The 21866-nt window shown below is 29.2% G+C and overlaps 2 protein-coding genes across 2 annotated transcripts; one reads left to right on the top strand and one right to left on the bottom strand.

Annotated features, from left to right (window-relative positions):
- Positions 1–874: 874 nt before the first annotated feature.
- LOC119671317 (cyclin-dependent kinase 7-like) lies at positions 875–2170 on the top strand. Its single transcript, XM_038081898.1, has 2 exons — positions 875–1117; positions 1170–2170. Exons 1-2 carry the CDS (start codon positions 1064–1066, stop codon positions 2130–2132), a joined length of 1017 nt encoding a protein of 338 aa, XP_037937826.1. The 5' UTR covers positions 875–1063; the 3' UTR covers positions 2133–2170.
- A 2021-nt stretch (positions 2171–4191) lies between these two features.
- Positions 4192–20440, bottom strand: LOC119671316 (phospholipid-transporting ATPase ID-like). The gene is made up of 21 exons (XM_038081897.1): positions 20135–20440; positions 20004–20062; positions 18513–18725; positions 16524–16616; positions 15623–16066; positions 15470–15553; positions 15263–15397; positions 14958–15206; positions 12322–13491; positions 9865–10155; positions 9619–9792; positions 9266–9542; positions 8555–8707; positions 8305–8482; positions 6692–6847; positions 6486–6637; positions 5490–5713; positions 5099–5428; positions 4791–5039; positions 4614–4733; positions 4192–4482 (listed from the first exon to the last, which is right to left on the bottom strand). The coding sequence occupies exons 1-21, from the start codon at positions 20259–20261 to the stop codon at positions 4192–4194; spliced, it is 5169 nt and encodes a 1722-aa protein (XP_037937825.1). The 5' UTR covers positions 20262–20440.
- Positions 20441–21866: the final 1426 nt, after the last annotated feature.

The following is a 21866-nucleotide window of genomic DNA, read 5'->3' as shown; positions in this document are numbered from 1 at the left end:
GATAAATACAAATTACTTAGAAACAGAACCTTTGTTTATGTTATTTTTAAATTATATCCAAGAAACAGAAATATGTTTTCTTATATTAATTTGGTTTAACACCTGTATTAATTTACAAATTTTGAGTGGTATTTGTAACACTATGTTCAGACACATCCTAATTTCTTCTTCGTTTCACCGGAATTAAGTTGTTTTTTCTGTACAAAAGTCAGTTTTGAGGTTAGAACGAAATTAAGGAAAATTTCGTTGAAACGAAGGCTGAAATTAAGGAACATTTCGAATGTAACTATGCGTGAGATAAATTTTAAGCAAAAGATAAAGTTAAGATAATGAAAAAGTGACATTTTTTTAAAATAAATTTGGTGACAGTTGTCTTTAATAAAAGCAGGAAAATATTTTGAAAGTAGTGCTTATAACTTTCTGTTATTTATTTAAAATAAGATGAAAAATAATTAAATAGTTATTCACATACCTGAAATCCACTCTAACTAATAAAACTCCTGAATGACATTCTGAATAGTTATAATAATACAAATGGTATTTTGAGCATGTAATTAACATTTGATTTGTAAACAAAAAGGTATGATTTCCTTAATTTGGGATAGTATGAACGAAATTAAGGAATTTTGGCTGTCTGCACATAGTATAATACAAATAACTGGGCAGATTTTAAGTAATTCAATTCTGCTTTCATATATTCATTTTTATGTATAAATAAATATGAATAATTAATTTCAATTACGATCTTATTTTCATACAAAAATGTATATAAACAATTTACAATAATATAGTATTTTAATTATTACAACAATTTATTAAAGAAGCCGGGAACAGCAGGTTTTGACATAACATGCTAGTTTGTTAAAATATTCAGTACTGGTATGTCAAAACATAGGTTTTTGAATGTTTTAGAAAATATTTATAAGAAAATGCAACCATGTTTTGACACTATTCAAGAATACTGAATGTCAAGTTGACACCAAACCGTATGTACTGTTTAAGTTCTATTCAAACTAAACTATATGAGACGGGTAGTAAACTATAACGTTGGCTGTTGCATTGAATGATGGATAATTTACCACGGTATGAGAAGATAGCATATTTAGGAGAAGGTCAAGTACGTAGTAGTACATTAATGTTTTTTCGATTAAAAATATTTGTTTCCACAGTTCGCTACTGTTTACAAAGCACGAGACTGCCGCACTGAAAATATTGTAGCTGTGAAAAAAATTAAGATAGGTAGTCGCGAAGAAGCTCAGGATGGCATTAACCGTACTGCACTGCGTGAAATTAAGTTATTGCATGAACTAACGCACGAAAATGTGATTGGGCTTCTTGATGTATTTGGTCACAAATCAAATGTTTCTCTAGTATTTGATTTTATGGATACAGATTTAGAGACCATAATTAAAGATAATAACATCATATTATCACATCAGAATATAAAAGCATATATGATTATGACGTTACGTGGCTTAGAATATTTACACATGAATTGGATTTTGCATCGTGATTTGAAACCAAATAATTTATTAGTGAACGCGGATGGTGTACTAAAGATTGGTGATTTTGGCTTAGCAAAGTTTTTTGGTTCGCCAAATCGAATTTACACACATCAAGTAGTCACACGTTGGTACCGTGCGCCAGAATTACTGTTTGGTTCACGTCAATACGGTACTGGAGTAGATATTTGGGCAGTTGGTTGTATTTTAGCTGAACTACTATTAAGAGTGCCCTTTTTGCCTGGCGATTCGGATTTAGATCAATTAACAAGGATTTTCCAAGCTTTGGGTACACCATCTGAAGAAGACTGGCCAGGTATAACTAAATTACCGGATTTTATGCAATTTAAAGTATGTCCGTCCATTCCATTTCAACACATCTTTACTGCTGCAGCAGATGATTTAATAGCATTAGCAGAAAAGTTACTTGCTCTAAATCCATTGAATCGGTGTACGTGCACAGAAGCATTAAAAATGAGCTATTTTCATAACAAACCGGCGCCAACTCCGGGAGATAAGCTACCTTTACCAACAACTAAGCAGATAGCTGATGAGAAGCCTTCATTAAAGCGTAAACTGATAGATGCTATGGATGGAGCGAGTATACCTTCAAAGAAATTAATTTTCTAGTTTTATAAGTTTGTTATTTGTTTATGCTTGTCAAATATAAAAAATTATGTTTATAATTCTTAATTTAATAAAAGTATTACATATATATTTGTAGGTTATGTATATTTTTTTAATATTTGTTTTTATTACTGGATTGTAGACTGTGGAAGAAACAGGGTTTGAAGTCAGTGATGTAGGTCGAGAATGGCTTATGAATTAGTTTATGATTTGATACAATTGATAATTAAGAACGAAATATTTTTTTCATAAAGAAAAACAAATATCTTTTTGATCTTTTTATTGTACTTGTTAATTTGGACTCTACGTTTATGAGTACAGATGTTCATATAAATCATATATGAGAATTATATGTCACAGTAGCATATCAGCTTATCCATAACTTACATGAATCTCAAGTTTGAATTAAATACTTCGGAAAGCATTTAACACTTCAAATAAAGTACATTTATTCAATGACAAGTAATTTTAAACATAGTTTAATGCTTTTTGAGATGTGTACATATTCGATCCATATAACGATATATTCAATCATTACACATTACACTATAAATTCTTCTTTGTGTTTAATATTCAATCTAAACACAATTATGTGCTTTTTGGAATAATAAAACATGTTTTTTAATTTTAAATTCCTTTTTTTATCAATTCTTTATTTAATTTAAAATAATTTATTACAAAATCTAATAGATATCCCATTGTATTTATGACAAAACTTTTTTAATGTTTTAAATTTAGAATTATTATTACCAATTATTTTAAAAAGCAAAGTATACACCACAGCACACTCGCTATATTATAACTTAACATATTATTGTAAATATTTTTGAATTTGAATTTTTGTCTAATAATTTTTCTTAACATTTCCTTAAATAAATATACTTCTTAAAAGTAATTTTTTATTTCCAATACAATTAAGTACACTTCGTTTTTTTTTTGGACTGGATTTTAAATTCTTCCATTAACTTTTTGTAAAATATAAAGCTATATATAAATTGGGTCAATATTCAAGACTAATTGTGCAGAGTTCAATTATAAAAAATATTTAATACGAAAAAGATCAATTATAGTTTATAAATATTTAAATATATTCAATGTTTAATGTGAACACTAAACATTTTAAATTTGATTCATTTTTAAGAATCTAAGAAATACTATAATAATATAGAAAAGAAGCTACATTTAAAAAAAATTAATTAGTCTTTGATAAATATTTTGAATTAATGAAAGTAAGAATAAAATTTGAACTCTTAAAACTTAAAAAATAAATCACATGTATTTCTTAAAACAAAATAATTTCTATTTTATATAGTGCATATTCATAACACAAAATAAACAAATTTAGTTTGCATATGAACAAAAATATAAAATAAATACTTATGTAGTGCATATTCATAACACAAAATTAATATATTTAGTGCGCATTTAAAAATTAAAAAAAATTATTTTTTATATATTTTTTAATTTTTAAAATAAAAATACATTTTGTGAAGTTAGCACTTTTCGTAGTTTTGAGATTATTTATTCTACATTTGAAACAAAAGTTTTCTATTTGTGACTTAGTCATGGACTTAACAACTTATGTTCTTAATAGCCATACACATATAGATCAATAGACTTAATGGTCTATAAGTATATTATTTTAAAATTTAACTTAAAAATTTTTTTCAACACAACTACAACTAAAAATATTTATGAAATTGTCACTAAATCAGCTTATTTAGAATCTTACACGTATATCGAATAACAGCCCCGCCCATTTTTTAATATAAAAATGATATCTTTAATATTTTGGTTTTAAATTGTATAGGTTATATTATATATAAATAATTGTTTTCATTTTTTCTTTAAAGCTAATTTGTTTACTTTTTGTATTTTGTAATTGATTTTTTCACAATCAAAAATTACAATACAAAAATAACGATTTAAATTATAAACTTTTTTACTACATAGAAACAGTACATAAAACTTATATGTATATGTATAAAATAAAAAATGATGACTTTAGTTTTAATTGCTTATAGTAAGTATTATCTTATTTATGTATTACATTCTTTGTATACTAGAGGTTAATTGTGTCTAAATCTTGGTACGGCGCTCGTGGACTGATGCTGTCCGAATTGGCGATTTTTGCGCTGGTATTACTCCCGCTTCCTGCATTGTTATGCAAAACGCTTGCCATACTCGAATTATGGCTCTCTCCATTGATACTCGTTTGATTACCTCTTGTTGTTTCGTTGGATACGGAAGTTGCGCCTTGTGACTTTTTACTACCCAAGCCAAGTGGGAATGCAAATTCTTGCGGTAATTTTCGCATAATTTTACCAGACGTAATAAGACGACCAAATCCTTCCTATAATTTTAAAAGAAAAAAAAATTATAGTCATATATTCTATACAGACTAGTAAAAGTTTATATTGTATGTATATTAAATCAATTAAATCGTTAATAGAAAACATATATACTATATGAAACGAAATTTACTTGATGTGCAAATGCATAACCAGATCGTAAAGATCGTCTTGCTCTCCTAGATGATGGTGTACGTATGACACTACTGGATTGCCTGGAACGCAGACTAGCCTGTTTACGTTTGAAACGTATCTGAAAAAAGTCGTAGTATAAAGTATGGATTAATTTTCGAAATTGATGTTTACATACCTTATCTGATAGGCTCGGAAACACATCCAATAGATAGAATTTATATGCCAAAACTGGTGCCATAATTACAACAACTGTTATAATCATAGTCGCCCAAAATGTGAGATCTTTTACAGCCATAGCTAATGAACCGACGTAAGGACCACCTATTACATAATTGTAAAAGGAGTCCAAAACAAAATACCAAATTAAGCTCCCCCAAATAGTAATGTGGTTGAATATTGTCCAGTATGATGTATAAATGGCGATCTATGCAGTAATAAAAATATAAAATTTATTTTTGCTTTTAAATATTCAGTTTAGTCTACCTGTGCTGTATTATCTATAATTAGAATGGTGGCGACCACTGCACCGAGTGTCATGTGATCACTTAATATAGTACCATCGGGTGATACGCCATCTTTGTAGGTGCCATAAGGTATTAAAAACAATATAAGAGAGCTAAATGCGCCATGTAGAACGCTGTATACAAACTCTCTTATATTAAATAGTTGACTTCTTAAACCGGGGGTATAAAGTTTTGGAAAATCAACGCTATGTTTATCCGATACATCCTGCTCAAAGATGCCCAAAGCCAATACAGGGAGTGAAGTATAAAATAAATTGTATACTGATATGAACATCGGATCGAAAACAGTCTGTTTAAATATATTCAATTATTAACAAATTTTATTTATTGGTTATTTGTATATAACTTACCTGGGCGCTGAATCCACAGAAGAAAGAGTACCAACAATGACAAAGTGTAAATGCAAAATTTTTGTAGAAAAAGTATCTTAGAAATTTGCACATTCGATAATATGACCAACGACCGTGCACCAATAAAAGTCGTTCCAAGTAACGAAATTGTGCTATCGAATAATCACTAGCGAGAACTGCTTGCATACCCTCTTGCCCTGAGATACCGACACCAATGTGAGCAGCTAAAAAGCGAGTAAGAGCATTTTAATTAGTTGGAATATTTGACATTAAAAGAATTAATTTGTTTAACGATAACAATTATTAAAGATATTTTATATTATATATGATGTCATCCTAGAACAGTTGGTATTGGTTCTACTGGGAGTAGTGAGCGGCACTTGGTTGCCGTTGTAATCCAATTGGGAGTGGTTGTTGCTGTTGCAAACCGCAGAGATCTGCTTGTGTAATCCTTTTGAGTGTGGCGAATGGCACTTGGTCGTCGAACTTGACGAGTGGCACTGGGACATAGACCTGTACGTTTTTGGAATCTTGGGAGTGGTGATTACTGCTGGATCGTCATGAATAATTAGTGACATACAACAACGTATATTTAAGTGACACTTGAAAGTCTGGATAGTTAAGTTGTTTCGGGATTTACATATAAAAAACGTCAAAGTCTTAGAGTGTGCAACAACTGCAACAACTGCAACAATTCTCAATTTATTTTTTTTTGTCTGATGTATGTACAGCTAATAATTTTAACCCCATTATTTTATGGTTCCATTCTATTAAACTGGCTAGCTTCTTTCATCTTGACCAACGCGAGTTTTAATTGGTTGTTACTCGCATTATTATCACTCCTTCATTTCGTACAACACTCTTAGTTCTCTTATATTCTTGAACTTCCTATTTTACCAATTATATTTTTAATCCATTATGTCTATTTATCATTCCTATTTTAACGTCCTTCTACATATATATATTGTATATGGAAATCCTAAAATATAAACTTACCTTTTATCATGGACACATCATTTGCACCATCACCTATTGCCAAAGTCACAGCATTTCTAGAACGTTTAATTAATTCCACAACTAAAGCTTTTTGCAGCGGTGTTACACGACAACAAATAACAGCTTTACATTGTAAAGCAACCTCTAAGAATCTAATAAAGAAATTCAATTTATGTCATAATAATAATAGTTAATCACTTCGTTACTTCTCTTCTAATTCCGGTAGTAGGCAATACACTAATGAATGTCCATTTATAACAATCGCAAACCCACTGCTATCGTCAGCCAAATCGTCTTTCAAATGATGTGCCGAAGCGCTGCTACCTTTTTCGAGACCATCGTAGAGTTCACTCACTTCCGCACTAAAGTAAATGATGTTCAAGAAACACAATTTAAGTAAGAGTTTCAAAATTTATTTGAATTTATGATGCAGTTTCATGCTAAGACATTAACAAATGTTATAATGTAAATGCAAGGCATACGATTATATATACGTACATATGTAAATATGTTTAAACATTTTGTACTTATTGTTTAAATACAAATGAGCATTATTTATGATAACAAAAGCTTAAGGAAGAAAAAATTGATTGTATATTTTAAGATCTACAAATTAGAAAATAGAGTGCAAAAAAGTTTCTTCTATACGTATGTACTATTAATTTACATATAAAAAAATTAATAAAATATTTTTACAAATTCAAATATAAAAAAATTAAAAATTTAACAAAAATGGCGTTGACAATGCATTATTATGTTAAACGATTTTTACTAATGATTTGATGTTATTTTTATTTGAATTTGCAGAAAAAAATCATAATATTTATGTACTTAAATACGGACTCAATTTTTTCCGGGCGAAACAAGTACCAATAGAGGGGATCTCATCCTTGTAAAAAAATAATTAAATTGCTTAAAATGTTGGTTGTCCCACAAAATGATATAATCTATATATGTATATAGTAAACTAAAAACAAGTATTTTTTAAAAATTAGTCACATTTCATAGTAGTGTTTAAAGTAAACGGAAAGAAGTATTTATTGATCATGCAGTGATCAAGTTTAAGTATTAAAAAAAAAAAACCATTTGGAAAAAATTTTAAAATAATTTTATAAATAAATAAAATATAAAGAAACAAAAATATAATTTACAAAAAAATATAGATGTTGGATACTAGTCTAAGCACATGATTCATTGTATAATAAATCTGTTCTCGGTTTTTGTAGTTTTCGGCAATATCCTAAAGTCTATAAACTACAATAAAATAAAATTATTTTAAGTATTGTTTTTTATTTTTAGATTGGTGCTATTACGATTTGCCTAATTACGAGTACTTCTATGTGTGAGGCTTATGTGGTAGCAATAGTTTTATTACAATAAAAGCGCTATATTATTTACTTTAACATATCGATATATTCTAGCATATATTAAATTATTTTTAAAGGATAATAATAATAGTGTAAAACTTGACAATTGTTTAATAATATTTTAATAACATTTTTTACTACTTCAAGTTCTAATATATTTATTTTTTATTTATTGTATATTTTTGCAACTCGAAATGTATAGATTGTGCCATATCAACATATCAATATTGCTATAGATCGAATGAAATTATATGTCAAGTTAAAAGAATATTTAATTATAACAGTATTAGCACCCAAAACTACAGTAGTCAAATAATTGTATAGATAAATTATTTAATTAAAAAAGAAAATAATCGAATTGAAAAGTTAAATAAAAAGTCGGGGAAAAAAATTAGAAAAAAAGTAATAACTCTTAAGAGTGTATGTGGATATATAATTTAGAGTCCCTCTACCTGTCCGGTTCGCCCCTATTTTCTTTAATATTCTCTTCATCCCACCTAAATGTAACAACCGATATCGCTGGTGCTGGCGGTGGTGATATTTGCGCTCTAAATGGCGACAAAGGTGATGAGGGACTCCTTCTTGCTGTATGAGCACCATTTAAATTCAAGTTTACAGCTGGCTCAAGCGCTAAAATTTATAAATAATAATATTTAATATGATTATTATATTTATGGTATATAATATTAACAATAAACTAACGTGTGGGTCTAAATCTATTGACGATTCTTATTGATTCCTTAAATTGACGTAACTGCTTCTCAACTTCTTCCAGTGAGCTACCATCAACTATAAAAATATCCGCTAGCTCATCTGTGAGCAATTGACATGAATAACCAATATTTATAGCAGTCTCTGTAAATAAATTAAATTGTAGTGTTATTTCATAAAACATAAAAGAAATTGAACGAGATTGTGGAGGTGAGTTACGTGGAACAGGGAAGCATGGTGTGAGGTAATGATAGAACCTGGTTTAGGTCTAAGTGCAAGAATCCAGCCACCCGCTTGGAGCGGAGTCATAAGTCAATAGAGCTTAAATTGGTGTGAGTGCTAAAAATTGCAGGACATGCGATTCAGAAACACTCGTCTACACAGATAACCAATCGTTATCATTATTGTACCACGTAAAGATGCATACAGCAGTAAACATGAAAGGAATTACAGTACAAATTTATGATTGTAACTGGAATTACAGTCGTAATTACAGTAATGATGTGATTGAGTGAGATTACAGTTGGAAGAAGAACGATTGTACGGTATACAGCAGGGATGTGCGCATTGTTGGGTCTTAAATAAAACTACTATAGATTAAGGTGACACCCTTTGTCACCTTATTATGTAGGTGAACACTGTTCCCTATCCATATGGTTGTACATTTTTATTTTAATAATTTGTGAAAATTTCTTTAATTACCTTGTTTATCACCAGTAAGCACCCAAATTTTTATGCCTGCTACTTGTAAATTAGCTATCGTATGTGGTACACCATCCTGCAGTTTATCTTCAATAGCTGTTACACCTACAAGCATCAATTCGCTTTCAATTTCTTCATACATGACATTAAGTTTTTCTTCACGGTGATCTAAAGATATTGAAGCATCCAAAAAACGTTGATTCCAGTTGTTATAGTAAGTTGCGTCAAGTCTACGCTCGGCCAGCGCTAATGTACGCAAGCCTTCGCCAGCAAATTTCTGGAAAAAAAATTATGTACACTCGTAAAATTGAAATTATAAAATAATAAATTTAAAATAACAGTTAATAACTTACATTTAAATGCTCCAAAGTCCGTGCCTTAATATCTTCTTGACTAGTACTTAACCTATCATAAATCACATTATCAGCACCCTTAGTGTATAGAATTATATTATTACCACGACGTAATATCACTGACATGCGCTTGCGTACATTATTAAAATCTAAAATATTTAATAGTTCGTACTCCTAATAGATATAAAGTAAAATAATTAAAAAATTTATTAATGTATTAAATTTATGTATTCCTTTGGATTTTACCTCACTTCTACCCATAACTTCAATCGTTATACTGTTTGGCGTCCGAGATCGAAACACAAAACCAAAATTCCGTGCCGCTGATACTAAGGCTGCCTCGTCGGGGCTTTGGGCTTGATATTCAAGTCTGCCATCTACATATTCAGCCATTACTGTGTGACATAGCGCCAGCAAACGAAAAAAGTTATGTGCATGCTCTTCATCAGAGCGCACTGCATCCAGTAGAGTTTTATCATACCATCGAAAATCTGGCTCATATTCGGGATTTTCGGAGAAATCGACACTTTTAATAGCCTTTAAGAAGAGTGAAAGTAAAAATTAAATTAAGTTATAGATTTATAAAGATTTTGAGTTCAGCATTTTTGTTTTAAAAGCAAGTAAGTAGAGTACTAGTATATATAGTCCATTCCATTATTAAGATGAATTCAATGTTTAAGAATATTAATTAAAGCGATAGTTTTACAATAGAAGCGCGCGCATGCAAATAATATTTTATCTATTTATCTATTATCTATAAGTGTAAATTGTAATAGAGTGAGATAATTAAAGTTATATGTTTTTGATTGTACATATTATTACTCAAACATAGGTAGATATGTTATACATATATTACAGCTTAAGATTTAATTTAGCTAATAGAGTACGGCTTTTATACCTTCGGCTCTGAATAAAGTTATATAAAATGAATGGAAATTAAAAATTATATAGGATATATAATTACGTATTAAAAAGAATAAAATTAAAATTTAGTCAAATTATATTATTAATTAAATAAAAGAATTAATAGAAATAAAAAGCTATAAATATTTTACAGAATAGAAAGTCTGAAATTAAAAACATTTATATTTATATTTAATGAATTATAGATTAAAACGATCGATGTCAAAATTAAATGTAACTATTTTCTTAATATAAACTATTTGGTATTAAATAAATTACTACTCTGAGAAGAGTAGTAATGTTCTAAATGGTGCTACTTGCGTACTTAATTAGATATTTCCATAAATAGTTATACATAAAATAAATTTTATAAAATTTTCTTATTTTGTTAGAACTAAGAGAAGAAACAGAGAAGGCTGTAATGTCATAATATATAGGGACTATCATAAACAAAATTGCTTATAGGAACTCTCAACTCAATTTCATTTAAGTTCAGAATCATTAAAGGAGAATCATTATAAGTTCAAAATCATTAAAGGAGTTCTGATAGCATTATCCGGCGATGTTAATTTATTACTATATAAAACTATCCATTTATTCCAATGAAACTTTGAGATTTTGCAGCGACGAACCGTAAAATACGTTCTGGGACCTTGTATGGCATATATGTATCAATAAAAGAAATAACTAAGCGTAGTGACGTATCGAATGAGAAAGGGAGGATATTTGGGGGTTCAATCACTTCCTCAAACATTTCAGCCTTTCTAGATCTTATATGAATATTAAATTATTTGAAAAAATTCCCCTCAAATGAGTGTCTGTTAACGTTACTGACTAAGTGATATCTTATATCGAATGAAAAAATGAGACTCTATAAAGTAGGTTTAATACTGCATTTATTGAGTAAATTGGACACCGAAAAGTACTTTAAATCGATGAATGGGGGCGAAATCCCTGAACTTAATAATAATTTTCTTTTTAGTTTATTATTATACATATATTAGAGAAGAACTATTTCACACTTTTGATGAAGTTCTGTTAAGGCAACGAAAAACTGTTTGGAGTCACAAAACTCGTAGAGGTGCTGGCAAATTATTGAACAATAGATATCAAATTTGAACACTTAGGAAAAAAAATAGAAAAACAGTTCTGGTAAAGTTTAGGCTTTTAAATTTTACGAGCTAATGAGACTGATGGGTATTCTAAATAGAAGTCTTACAAAAGCAGTTTCATTTATTAACTATAACTATACAAGTTAGTTATAAGTAGAAATAAAGCTTATTACTAAAATCTTATCTCCAATTGTGTGTGAATAAAATGATGTTAACGATCTATTTGTGTAGAAAGGAATGCTGTGTTTCCACGAAAACTAATCAAAGAATTGTTGTAGTAACCTAAAGAAACCTGCCGGTATTGTCCCTGCTGTCAGGGGCGAGCATACTTGATTATATGGATCAACCTGGGTTACATAGGCTGGGTTACTTCTGAAATTAGCCAAGTTTAAATGAATATTTTAAGAGGATCTATAGGGAAACTTTTATTTATAAATAGCAGTTAAATCGTTTAACGTGTGCTTAACCTTATTGGTACAAGCAGACATAGTAAAGTATAACAAAAGTTAGAGATATATTATATACTAAATAAAAGAATTATAGCATACTATAGGAACTAAATAATAGTTCGTAGTCAAAATTATATAGTGGAGTATGGGTAGAAATATAATAGAGATATTAAACTAAAAGAGATATATACTATAACATATACATAGATAAAAGTCTAAAAATAAAAACTCATGCATACGTGCACTTTCTGATGTGTGGTGGCATAAGTCCAATTATTAGCATAAGTGTCTGTGTTAACTATAAAATCGGTGGTTTTAGTGCGGTTGTTGTTGTTTTTTGGTGTTGTTGTGCTGATATCGTGTTTAGAATTAACTTTGGTGCAGGTATATATATTGTTATAGCTTTTTGTATTTGTGTGATCATTTTGGCACAAATAAATTTGCGTACAACAGGATGTGTCCCTGTAGATGGCGCTGCTGTTGTTATTATTGGCGTTTGTTTTGCTACTGGTGCTTTCTTTGTAATTTGTTTTTGTTGCAATGGAGTGGTGCTTTTCAATTTGTTTACATGAGCAATTTAGTATGGGCATTGCACAATGTGGTGAATTTAATGGTGATTGCAGATATGAAGGTGGTGAATATAATGGAATTGCAGAAATGGGTGCAAGAGGTGCTGATGTAAATGTTGTTTTTGGTGTTATTATTGCATTCTCATCAGTTACATCAATGTTACTAGTGACGTTTGCTGTCATTTTTTTGTTGGCATTATATGTATTTTTATTGCTGTTATTGTTGCTGTTGTTGTTGTGGTTAACTGAGTTATATGGTGTTTTTTCTGGCAAATCGTTAACTATTACTTTCTCACTTTCGCTGCCTGTACGACGTCGTGTTGATTTTCGTGTAGTGTCCAAAGGGATGTTCCCAGATGAAATCGAATGAAAAGACTCTTCACGATTAAAATAACATTTTTTACGTTTCGTACTGGTTGGTATGTCCGCATTACTAGAATTTAATGATGATGGCGATGAATCTTCAAAAGTTCTATTTGCAGTATTGACAGCATCTGATGGTGCGGATATTGGTAAATTTGGAGATGGTGTTGTGGTTATTGGTGTTGATGTTGATGTTTTCGTCATTGTATTTACTCCGTTATCTTCTGTGACTAATATGGATGGCGATGAATCGTCAAAAGTTCTACTTGCAGTATTGACAACATCTGATGGTGCGGATATTGGTAAATTTGGAGATGGTGTTGAGGTTATTGGTGTTGATGTTGATGTTTTCGTCGTTGTATTTACTCCGTCATCTTCCGCGACTAATATGGAGTCTGTTTTCGGATGTACGTCGACTTTATGTATTAAAAATGTTGTCGATGTGCTTTTGTTGCATGTTTCTTGATTATTTTGCTTCTACAACAAGGAATTGAAGTTTTTTTTATACTTAAAATTAAAATATATCGTAAATAAAATCAAGCATCTAAGAGAAATTTTCGCTTTGTGTTATAAGAAGAGAAAATTGGTGAGTATTCAGTGTGGGGAATTAATTATTCAGTATGTGATACTGTTTGTGTTAGCGGTAATTTATGTCATTTAAATAACGACTGTAAAAGTGCAATAAAAACATTGAAGTCAAAATTTTACACTTAATATGTATATAAAAAAATTAAATACATGAACAATTCTGATGAACACTTTTTGTGCAAATGTGTTCTCTATGCAAAAACACACAAAAAAGAAAGTAAATAGTCATTTAAAATAAATTATGTACAAATTATTGCATATAATATCTGCATATATGTAATACTATCATAGAAAATGATGCGCAAGTATTTAGAAGTATAACCTATACTATGCAGAAACATCAATAGTTGCATTATGTTGATTCGAAGTGTGGAAAAAAACAGCAAGCCTCCAGTTAAAGTCTCTAATTGTGCGCAAAACAACAACACTATTCTCTCGCACTAAGAGATTAGTTATGAAGTCTCTAATTATTTATAAATTGTTACCAAAGCAATAAGTGATCCATTATATGAAAAGAAATTTTTTAAAAAGAATAAGTCTGACTAGAAAACATATTGAATTTTTGGACTTATTAGTTGTTAATAAGTTTGTACAAATGTTTTTAACTATGATTGATTCTGTTGTAAGAAGAAATATTAAAATTTTTTATATTGTTCAGTTTCGAGTAAACAATGTTAATGTACAATAGAAACTTTCTCAATAGAATATCGAAGGGACTGGCGGTACTATTCCAGCAATTAAGAGAACTGTTTGCTCTCTTAACCGAACGATTACAATATTATATGTATGTGTTGATTAAGGACTATGCATTATGATGCTAAAAAGTAGAAGATCAATTTTAGTTAATATAGTTATTGTAGTTTATTGCAGGCCGTCGTTGCGAATTGGGAAATTACATCTTGATTACGGTAACCCCTACGCTAGATAAGGTTACTTGTGCTTAATAATATTTTATTTTTGTGTAACTCAAAACATTAAGAAATCTTTTTGAAATTATAAGAAACTTGAGATTTTTTTAAATCAACTTCATTTATATTATACAAAATTTAGTAAAAAGAGTTTTATATACTCTACTTGGTTTGTACCTTCAACAACTTTAAGTAATTGAAAAAAAACACAATAACCAATATAATATTTGTAAACTATTATAACCAACAGCTATAAACCAATTTCTTAATCATTATCATTAATCAGTATAACCAAAAATTTTAAATATATTAATATACAAAAATTATTAAGAATATTAGAAAACTTTAACAGCGTAGTACCGATTAATAAGGCGTTGTTTCTTAAAATTAAATTCTTTAATAAACAAAAAAAAGTAAATTATTAGCATTTATTAATTTTGAACTTACATCTGTTATTTCGATAACTTCTCCGGTACGCATATCGATGACATCACCATAGGTGCGTCCGTTAATACTGCATTTATTGAACGTCATTATATTTTGTGTTAATGTTCCGGTTTTATCCGAAAAGATATATTGTATTTGTCCCAGTTCCTCGTTAAGTGTGGTGGTACGAGCTTTGGCATGTGTTTTCGTACGTTCATAGTACATATCTTCGTCCCAATTTATAAGAAATGATTGGACGAAACGTATCACCTAAAATGTTTTTATGAAAATCATTTTAATTTTTATTATTAAATTAGTAAGCTTACCTCTACTGAAACGTAGAGAGATATTGGCACAACAGTGTTTAAAACAATTGCATAAGAAAAAAATACTAACAAACCAATAACGGTGGCGCCTTGTGCTATATCTTTAGGAATTATATTTTCCCAAGGCAGATACACCTAAAAATAATAAAATTTATTTATTTACAATTTATTTATTTACAATTATAAATTTTATAAGTTTTGAATTACCTGAAAATTTTGGCCCATCATACCTTCCCAAATAGCACAAGCTACGGTAAAAAATGCACATATAGAAAGTAGAAAAAGTACAATCTGCAAGTATTATACATAATTGACCTATTTAGTGATAGTGTGTAAAATTTATTTAATCAATTTACTTACACCAATTATAATAAAATTTAATAGTCTATCAACGCCAGTGCTTTTAAATTGTGTTTTACCAGAATTTTGCATTAATTTGGTATCTTTGCCGGCAAAGACCACAACACCATAGCACCATTGCGTGTTACGCAGTACACAGCCTCTTAAAAGGATTTTTTCATTATCTAATGCGTATCTTTGGCTTCTCCATATTAATGTGCCATCGAATTTATTCAATAAATTATTTGGCCTCTCACATATGATTTCTCCATTGAACGTCCATAGCTGCTCAACATCTTGTCCCATTCTTACGGTTTCTGTTAAACATTGCTTACACTTAAGATTAGTTTCGCCATCCAACTCAGCTGTCTCAATGAAACACAAGCCATTTGGTTCAGATGTTGTTAACAGGAGTATGTCCGCAGCGACAAATTGATTATTTTCCAAACGTATGACATCACCAACCTTTAAAAATTATTATATATATAAAATTTAATTTAAATATTTTAAATGAATATATATAATTCAAATTTAATAAAATTAAAAAATGAGTAAATGAAAAAAATTTTGAAAATAAATTAATATAATTAATTAAGTTGGTTAAGGTGCGCTGATTCTGAGCTTCATATTTGGCAGGACCCGAGTTCGATTCCTGGTACTTGCAGTCTCAAAAATAATTATTTACGAATAATTAAATATAAGAATTGTTTCCAAGACCACTAATGAAGGGTATTTGGCAATACTCGAAACAGCTGTATGGTCAGCCAAAAATTCAATTAATTAAAATAATTTAAAAAATAAATTTTTGTTGTTGTTTCACTTCTGTTCGAAAACCTCTTTATATAATTAATTAATAAATTAAAAATAGATAAATAGATATGTATTTATGTATATACCATTGCCGTGGTAGCTATACTCTTACCTGCACTCCTGACCATTTTGCATCCACCAATTTTCCATGTTTAAGTAGTTTGGATTTTCTATTATTCACCTGTGAATCCGACAGATGTCTTTGCTATAAATAACGTAAAATTATATTAATATTTATAATTTTCATTTTCATTTTATTTGCTATAGTCAAGGTTAAAAGTTTTCAATTACAGTGAAAAGATTTTAACTATAAGTCAAGGATAATTATTTTAAACTACAAACTAACAAACCTAATGAAAACATTAAAATAGCAAAACTCTATTAAAAATTTATTTTGAATAATAATAAGAACATTGACGCTTACAACCCAAAAACTGATGACATAAATAACAAATAATTATTCCTCAAAAAAGTTGGAATCTCTTAAATATTTTCAACAATTATAAATTTATATTATTTTTCTAAGAAAGAATTGCACATAAAAGTTACATGCTATATTTTTTTAAACTAAAATATAGCATGCTACATATTTAGTATACTGTTCGAGTGATATTCATAAATTATATGAAGGTATCAAATTAGATAAAAGGAACTTTATAATTTTTTCAATAAAAGTTTATTTCTTGATAAAAGATACAATTTTTTTTTATATTGAACATGGAGCAATTTATTTTATTATTACTAGAACGTACAGTGCAGTGAGGAATAGCCTGAGTGTTGCTTTTGAAGGGAACCCTACGGTTGATAATTTTTATGGAGTATATGCTAAGTTCGGAGCATGAAAGGTCCGAACCGGGATTATATCATTATAGTAATGATATAATCTCCACGCACTAAATAAGAGAGAAATTAAAACCAGATTCTTTCATGTTGAATTCAAAATTTATGGACGTAGTTTCATGGATGGAGTTTTTGGCAGAATTAGCGGGACGTATGCTGATTTAAAGAGTCATTTGGATTAGTCAGCTGATTTTAACATTCCTTTAATAAAATTAAACATTGAGAATAAAATGAAATAAATAAATAATAATAATTCATTTTATCCAAATTTTGAAATGTAAAAATTTCTTAAAATTTAACCAATTGAATATTTTGGGCTGTCCATAGAGCTATTTGCGATATGTACATTCTTAGTAGATATAAAAATACCTATTAGTTGAATAGTTCGTATATAGTGTTTAGACTGCAAGTGTTAGAATATATTGATATGAGCATTAATTATAGACATAGTAAAGGGAGACGGCATATGTGTGTCCTATGTCATATTTTATATTGAAAATAGGATCCATGAGATAATGACTCATGGATGGACCGAGGAGAGCGGTATAAGCATGAGTATGAACTAGAAAGTTTTGGGTATGACATTTTTTTAGTAATATTATATTCGTAAATAATAGAAAAAGAGAAATTTAGCTGAACTTTATTGATTATTTCAGGGAAAAATTTCTTTACTTTTGCTTTATATGGGGGAGTTCTATTCCTTGCGCCCCTGACCAGTATTCTGGCTATATCCCCAATATTAGTAGCACATACATTTTTATTTTATTATAAACGAAAATGGATCGATGATAATAAATATTTTCTTAAATAAATCTATTTAAAATAGAAAAAAAAATAATAATTAAATTTTAATAAATTTTTCCAAATTATTTTCCAAACTTATTGTGAAATGATTTTAAAAATTCTCATTAATGTTTGCCTATTCTAATCCTTTCCACATTGCCATTAACAGAAGAAGTCAATGTCAAAAGCGCGCAAAGCAGTAAAAGTCACGAGCCCAGAAATAAGTGCCTTGGCAACGAGCAAATGCACTACATTCCCAGCTCGCATGCATAGAGGCATAGAGACTCGTATGTCATAGCCTGTGTTCATGATTAACGAAAAGACCACATGTAAGCATGACGGAATAACAACATGACGTGAAGGTGGTAGATGAGTACTAAGTCAAGTTCGGAAACGTTTAAAATTAGCAGAGGAAATTTGAAACGGAAGGCGGGTCAGGCAACGAATAGGGAAAATTGAAATGTTTTTAGATACTTACAATGTCGTCGTAGGCATCCTTAACAGCTGTCAGCGTTAGTACGCCAATTAATGGTATGGCCGTAGTTACTGGCGTCAGTGAGGATATCGCTGGTATCAGTTGCAGTACTAGAAGGCAAAGAAAATAAAAATTGGCAAGACGTTGAAATTGTTCCAAAAGATTAAGTGGCAAAAACGTCAGCAGCGAGTATTTCGATGTATGAATGAAGTTGTCCTGAAAATTGGTTAATGAAATTAAAATTATATACATATATTTATATATAAAATTTATTTGAACATATAATATTAACAAAGTACAATATAATTTTAGTTAATAATTAATATTTTTTTTTGCATAAACCTTGGGCACCTTTACTCTTTGATAGTTGGGAGGTTTGTACAGAGTCCCACCCATCTCACTGACTAATTTGTGTATTCCTCATAAGCTTCGTGATTATTCAATGACTGATCTAAGATCTGCGTACCGCCTCGTGTGGTCAGTGATTACTCTGAGATTAGATAGTGAAAAGATATCTAAATAAGAATAAAATAATAGATTCCCTGTACTTAAAATTTTTCGCCGATAAAATATAGTCGCTATCATTGAGATAAGCATATTCTAAATTTAATAACGTATGTCTACGTATCAATCGATTGGATTTAATCCGTGTTACTGGCAGTCTTCATTCTGTGTACAAAGTATTGGGAAATATTAAATAAAACAAAAAATCAACCATAGGCGCCATCGGGTTTCTTATATTTTTCGTATGCTTACTGAGGTATGGTCTTCAATTCCAACAGAAAATTTTATTTTATGACAGAAATGACATTTTGTCAACTAAAGTAAATATATCTTGTTAAGATCTTAACGTAAGTTAAGATATCGATTAACACGTTTATAATTTGCCAACGAGTTTAGGCCTTTTTTTTTGCTGAGGAGTGATGTACTCTTTGTAAAAAACTAACTATAATCTAGTTTCATGGTAAAAGAGTCTTTTACTATATATTTTGGTAAATATTCTGAAGCTCTATTGAATCCATATTGAAAACTAATAAAGAACTTATGAGTTAGGTTAGGCTAGTTTCGTTGCCGTAAACCACGATCTATTGGCTTATAGACCAATTAGACTCTAGTGATACCACACAAAATTAAATGGTAGTGTAAGTTTTGCGAATTATAGAGCTCTTCAAGGTCTATTCCTGAGTGAGAACCAACAGGCAGTTTTTAAATATTTTTTTTTTGATACTAAATTATAGTGAGATTCGAGCCCAGAGCCAGACAAGCATAGTGTTATGCATCGTGTCTAAAGGACATATAACCAATAGATCTTGAACTGTACCACCATTTTTTCTAATATATATTTGAAAGTTTTGTGTAAAACTGTATACATGTAACAAATGAAACGTAGCATGTTATAAGAAAAAAATATGAATTATGTCAATTTAAAAATATATAAAATTATATTATAAATATACGTATTAATCTAAATAAAATATTTTTACAAGTACTTACAGCATATTTAAATTGGGCATTAAATTCTCTATCATTGGCACGTATTCTGCGTTCATTATCTGAAAGAAACGAAAAGATATAAAAATTTTAATATTGCATTTCAAATATGAAAGTTTAGCTGATTAATTTACGTGATATGTGACAGAAGCTCATGGAAGGATTCAATACACACGTAATATGACTATTCATCTTAGTCGTATCATGTAGAGTTACCAATACATAGAGAGTATACGACCCATTATATTTCAACAGGATCATAGCTGAGTCGTGCAATTTCGGGTGATTCGAGAAAAAATTACGAAATATGCACAAAAAAATAACCTTTGTAATAATTTCAAGTTAATCAAGAAAAATTGACTCTTTAACAACATTTTTTAATTATTTACATTAGAAACTATGCCTATCTCTTCGATTTTGTTCTTAAAAAATTTACTTTGGCGAAGTAAGAAATAAAAGAGAAAACTATAATGAAATTATAAATACAAGAATAATTAAATTGTTTTATTAGATCGATGAAGATCAAAAGTATTAAACTATCATTGAAAAGTACACCAATAAATTATTATTAGTATATTAAAGAAATAAATTAGTAAGCTGAAAAGATATTTTCAAAGCAATGTTGATTTCAAAATTTTAAGGATAGTCGAAAGTACTCAAGTGTAAATATTTGCCTATTTGAGAAACTGGAACATTTTTTTGAAAAAAGAATTAGGAGTTGAATTAAAGTAGCGGCAAAAATAGATATGTATCAATATAAAGAAAATCATTGTAAACATCAGTATAAAAAAATCCGTGATATTCCATTTGTAAAATTAACTGAAATATTTAGGCATAAGCAAGAACTTGGATCTTAAAAAACTTTTAAAAAATTAAAATGATTATTAAAAGATTACCAATATTGAAAGATCAGAATTATTATTATTATGACATGTTCTATAAATTACAATTACAATTGAAGAACTTAGTCTATTCACATATGCTCTCCAGACACCTCGCTGAATGATATTTGGAAACTACCAAATATCAGAATATTGGGTATGAATTGTGATGCCAAGATTTTTGACTTTCTAAGCGCAGATGACTTTTCTCTCACTTTAATCAGTGGTTATAAAGTTGATACTCGTACTACCTTATATAAATCTAATAATAATTAAAATACTTAAGGGTTCAATTTAATCATGTGAGCATAGGAACGAATCCTAATCAATTAGGTAAAAAAGCTGCTTTGAATTCACAAATCCTCGTAATAATCGGTAGAAGAATCTTGCAATAATTAATACAAGAATGGTCAAGCTTGGTCAAGAATGGTCAAGAAGCATTTATAAAGGCGAGAGTCTGGCCATAGGAACGTAGTAGCGAAAAATCGTATTTAACCTATTTTAAGCTTCATCTTTGCTTTTAAAGGATATTTTAAAAAGTGAGATAAGGTTGTTTTTTGTATTCGTAACAATAAAATTCTGCTAAATTGATTCGATCTTAATAAAATTTTGCATTTTTCAATTATTTTATTCGTAAAATCGATTTAAAAAATAATATTTTTTATTTTTAGCTGTGGTATTTACTTACATGCATTAATGCATATATATACATACATCTATTACAACATCAATAACAGTAAATCATATATTCTTAATGGCATTAATAACTTGTTTATATGATTGATGCCAAAAATAAATTGTGGCAACCATAATATAAGAATTTGGCAGCAAAACTCAAAGGATGCTAGCGTCCGAGGTTGGCTAAGAAGTACTAAGCAGTTATTAATGAACTGTTATTGAATTTCAGCACGAGTAACACTGGATTCACACGAGAGATTTGTTTGTAATTTTAGCTGCCATGTTTGTAATTTTAACTGTCAATAGT

The sequence above is a fragment of the Teleopsis dalmanni genome, chromosome 1 (assembly GCF_002237135.1).
Source record: "Teleopsis dalmanni isolate 2A chromosome 1, ASM223713v2, whole genome shotgun sequence".
In the NCBI taxonomy this organism is placed as follows: domain Eukaryota; kingdom Metazoa; phylum Arthropoda; class Insecta; order Diptera; family Diopsidae; genus Teleopsis; species Teleopsis dalmanni.
The sequence above is the reverse complement of the archived record's forward strand: the minus strand, read 5'-3'. Positions and strand labels throughout refer to the sequence as shown.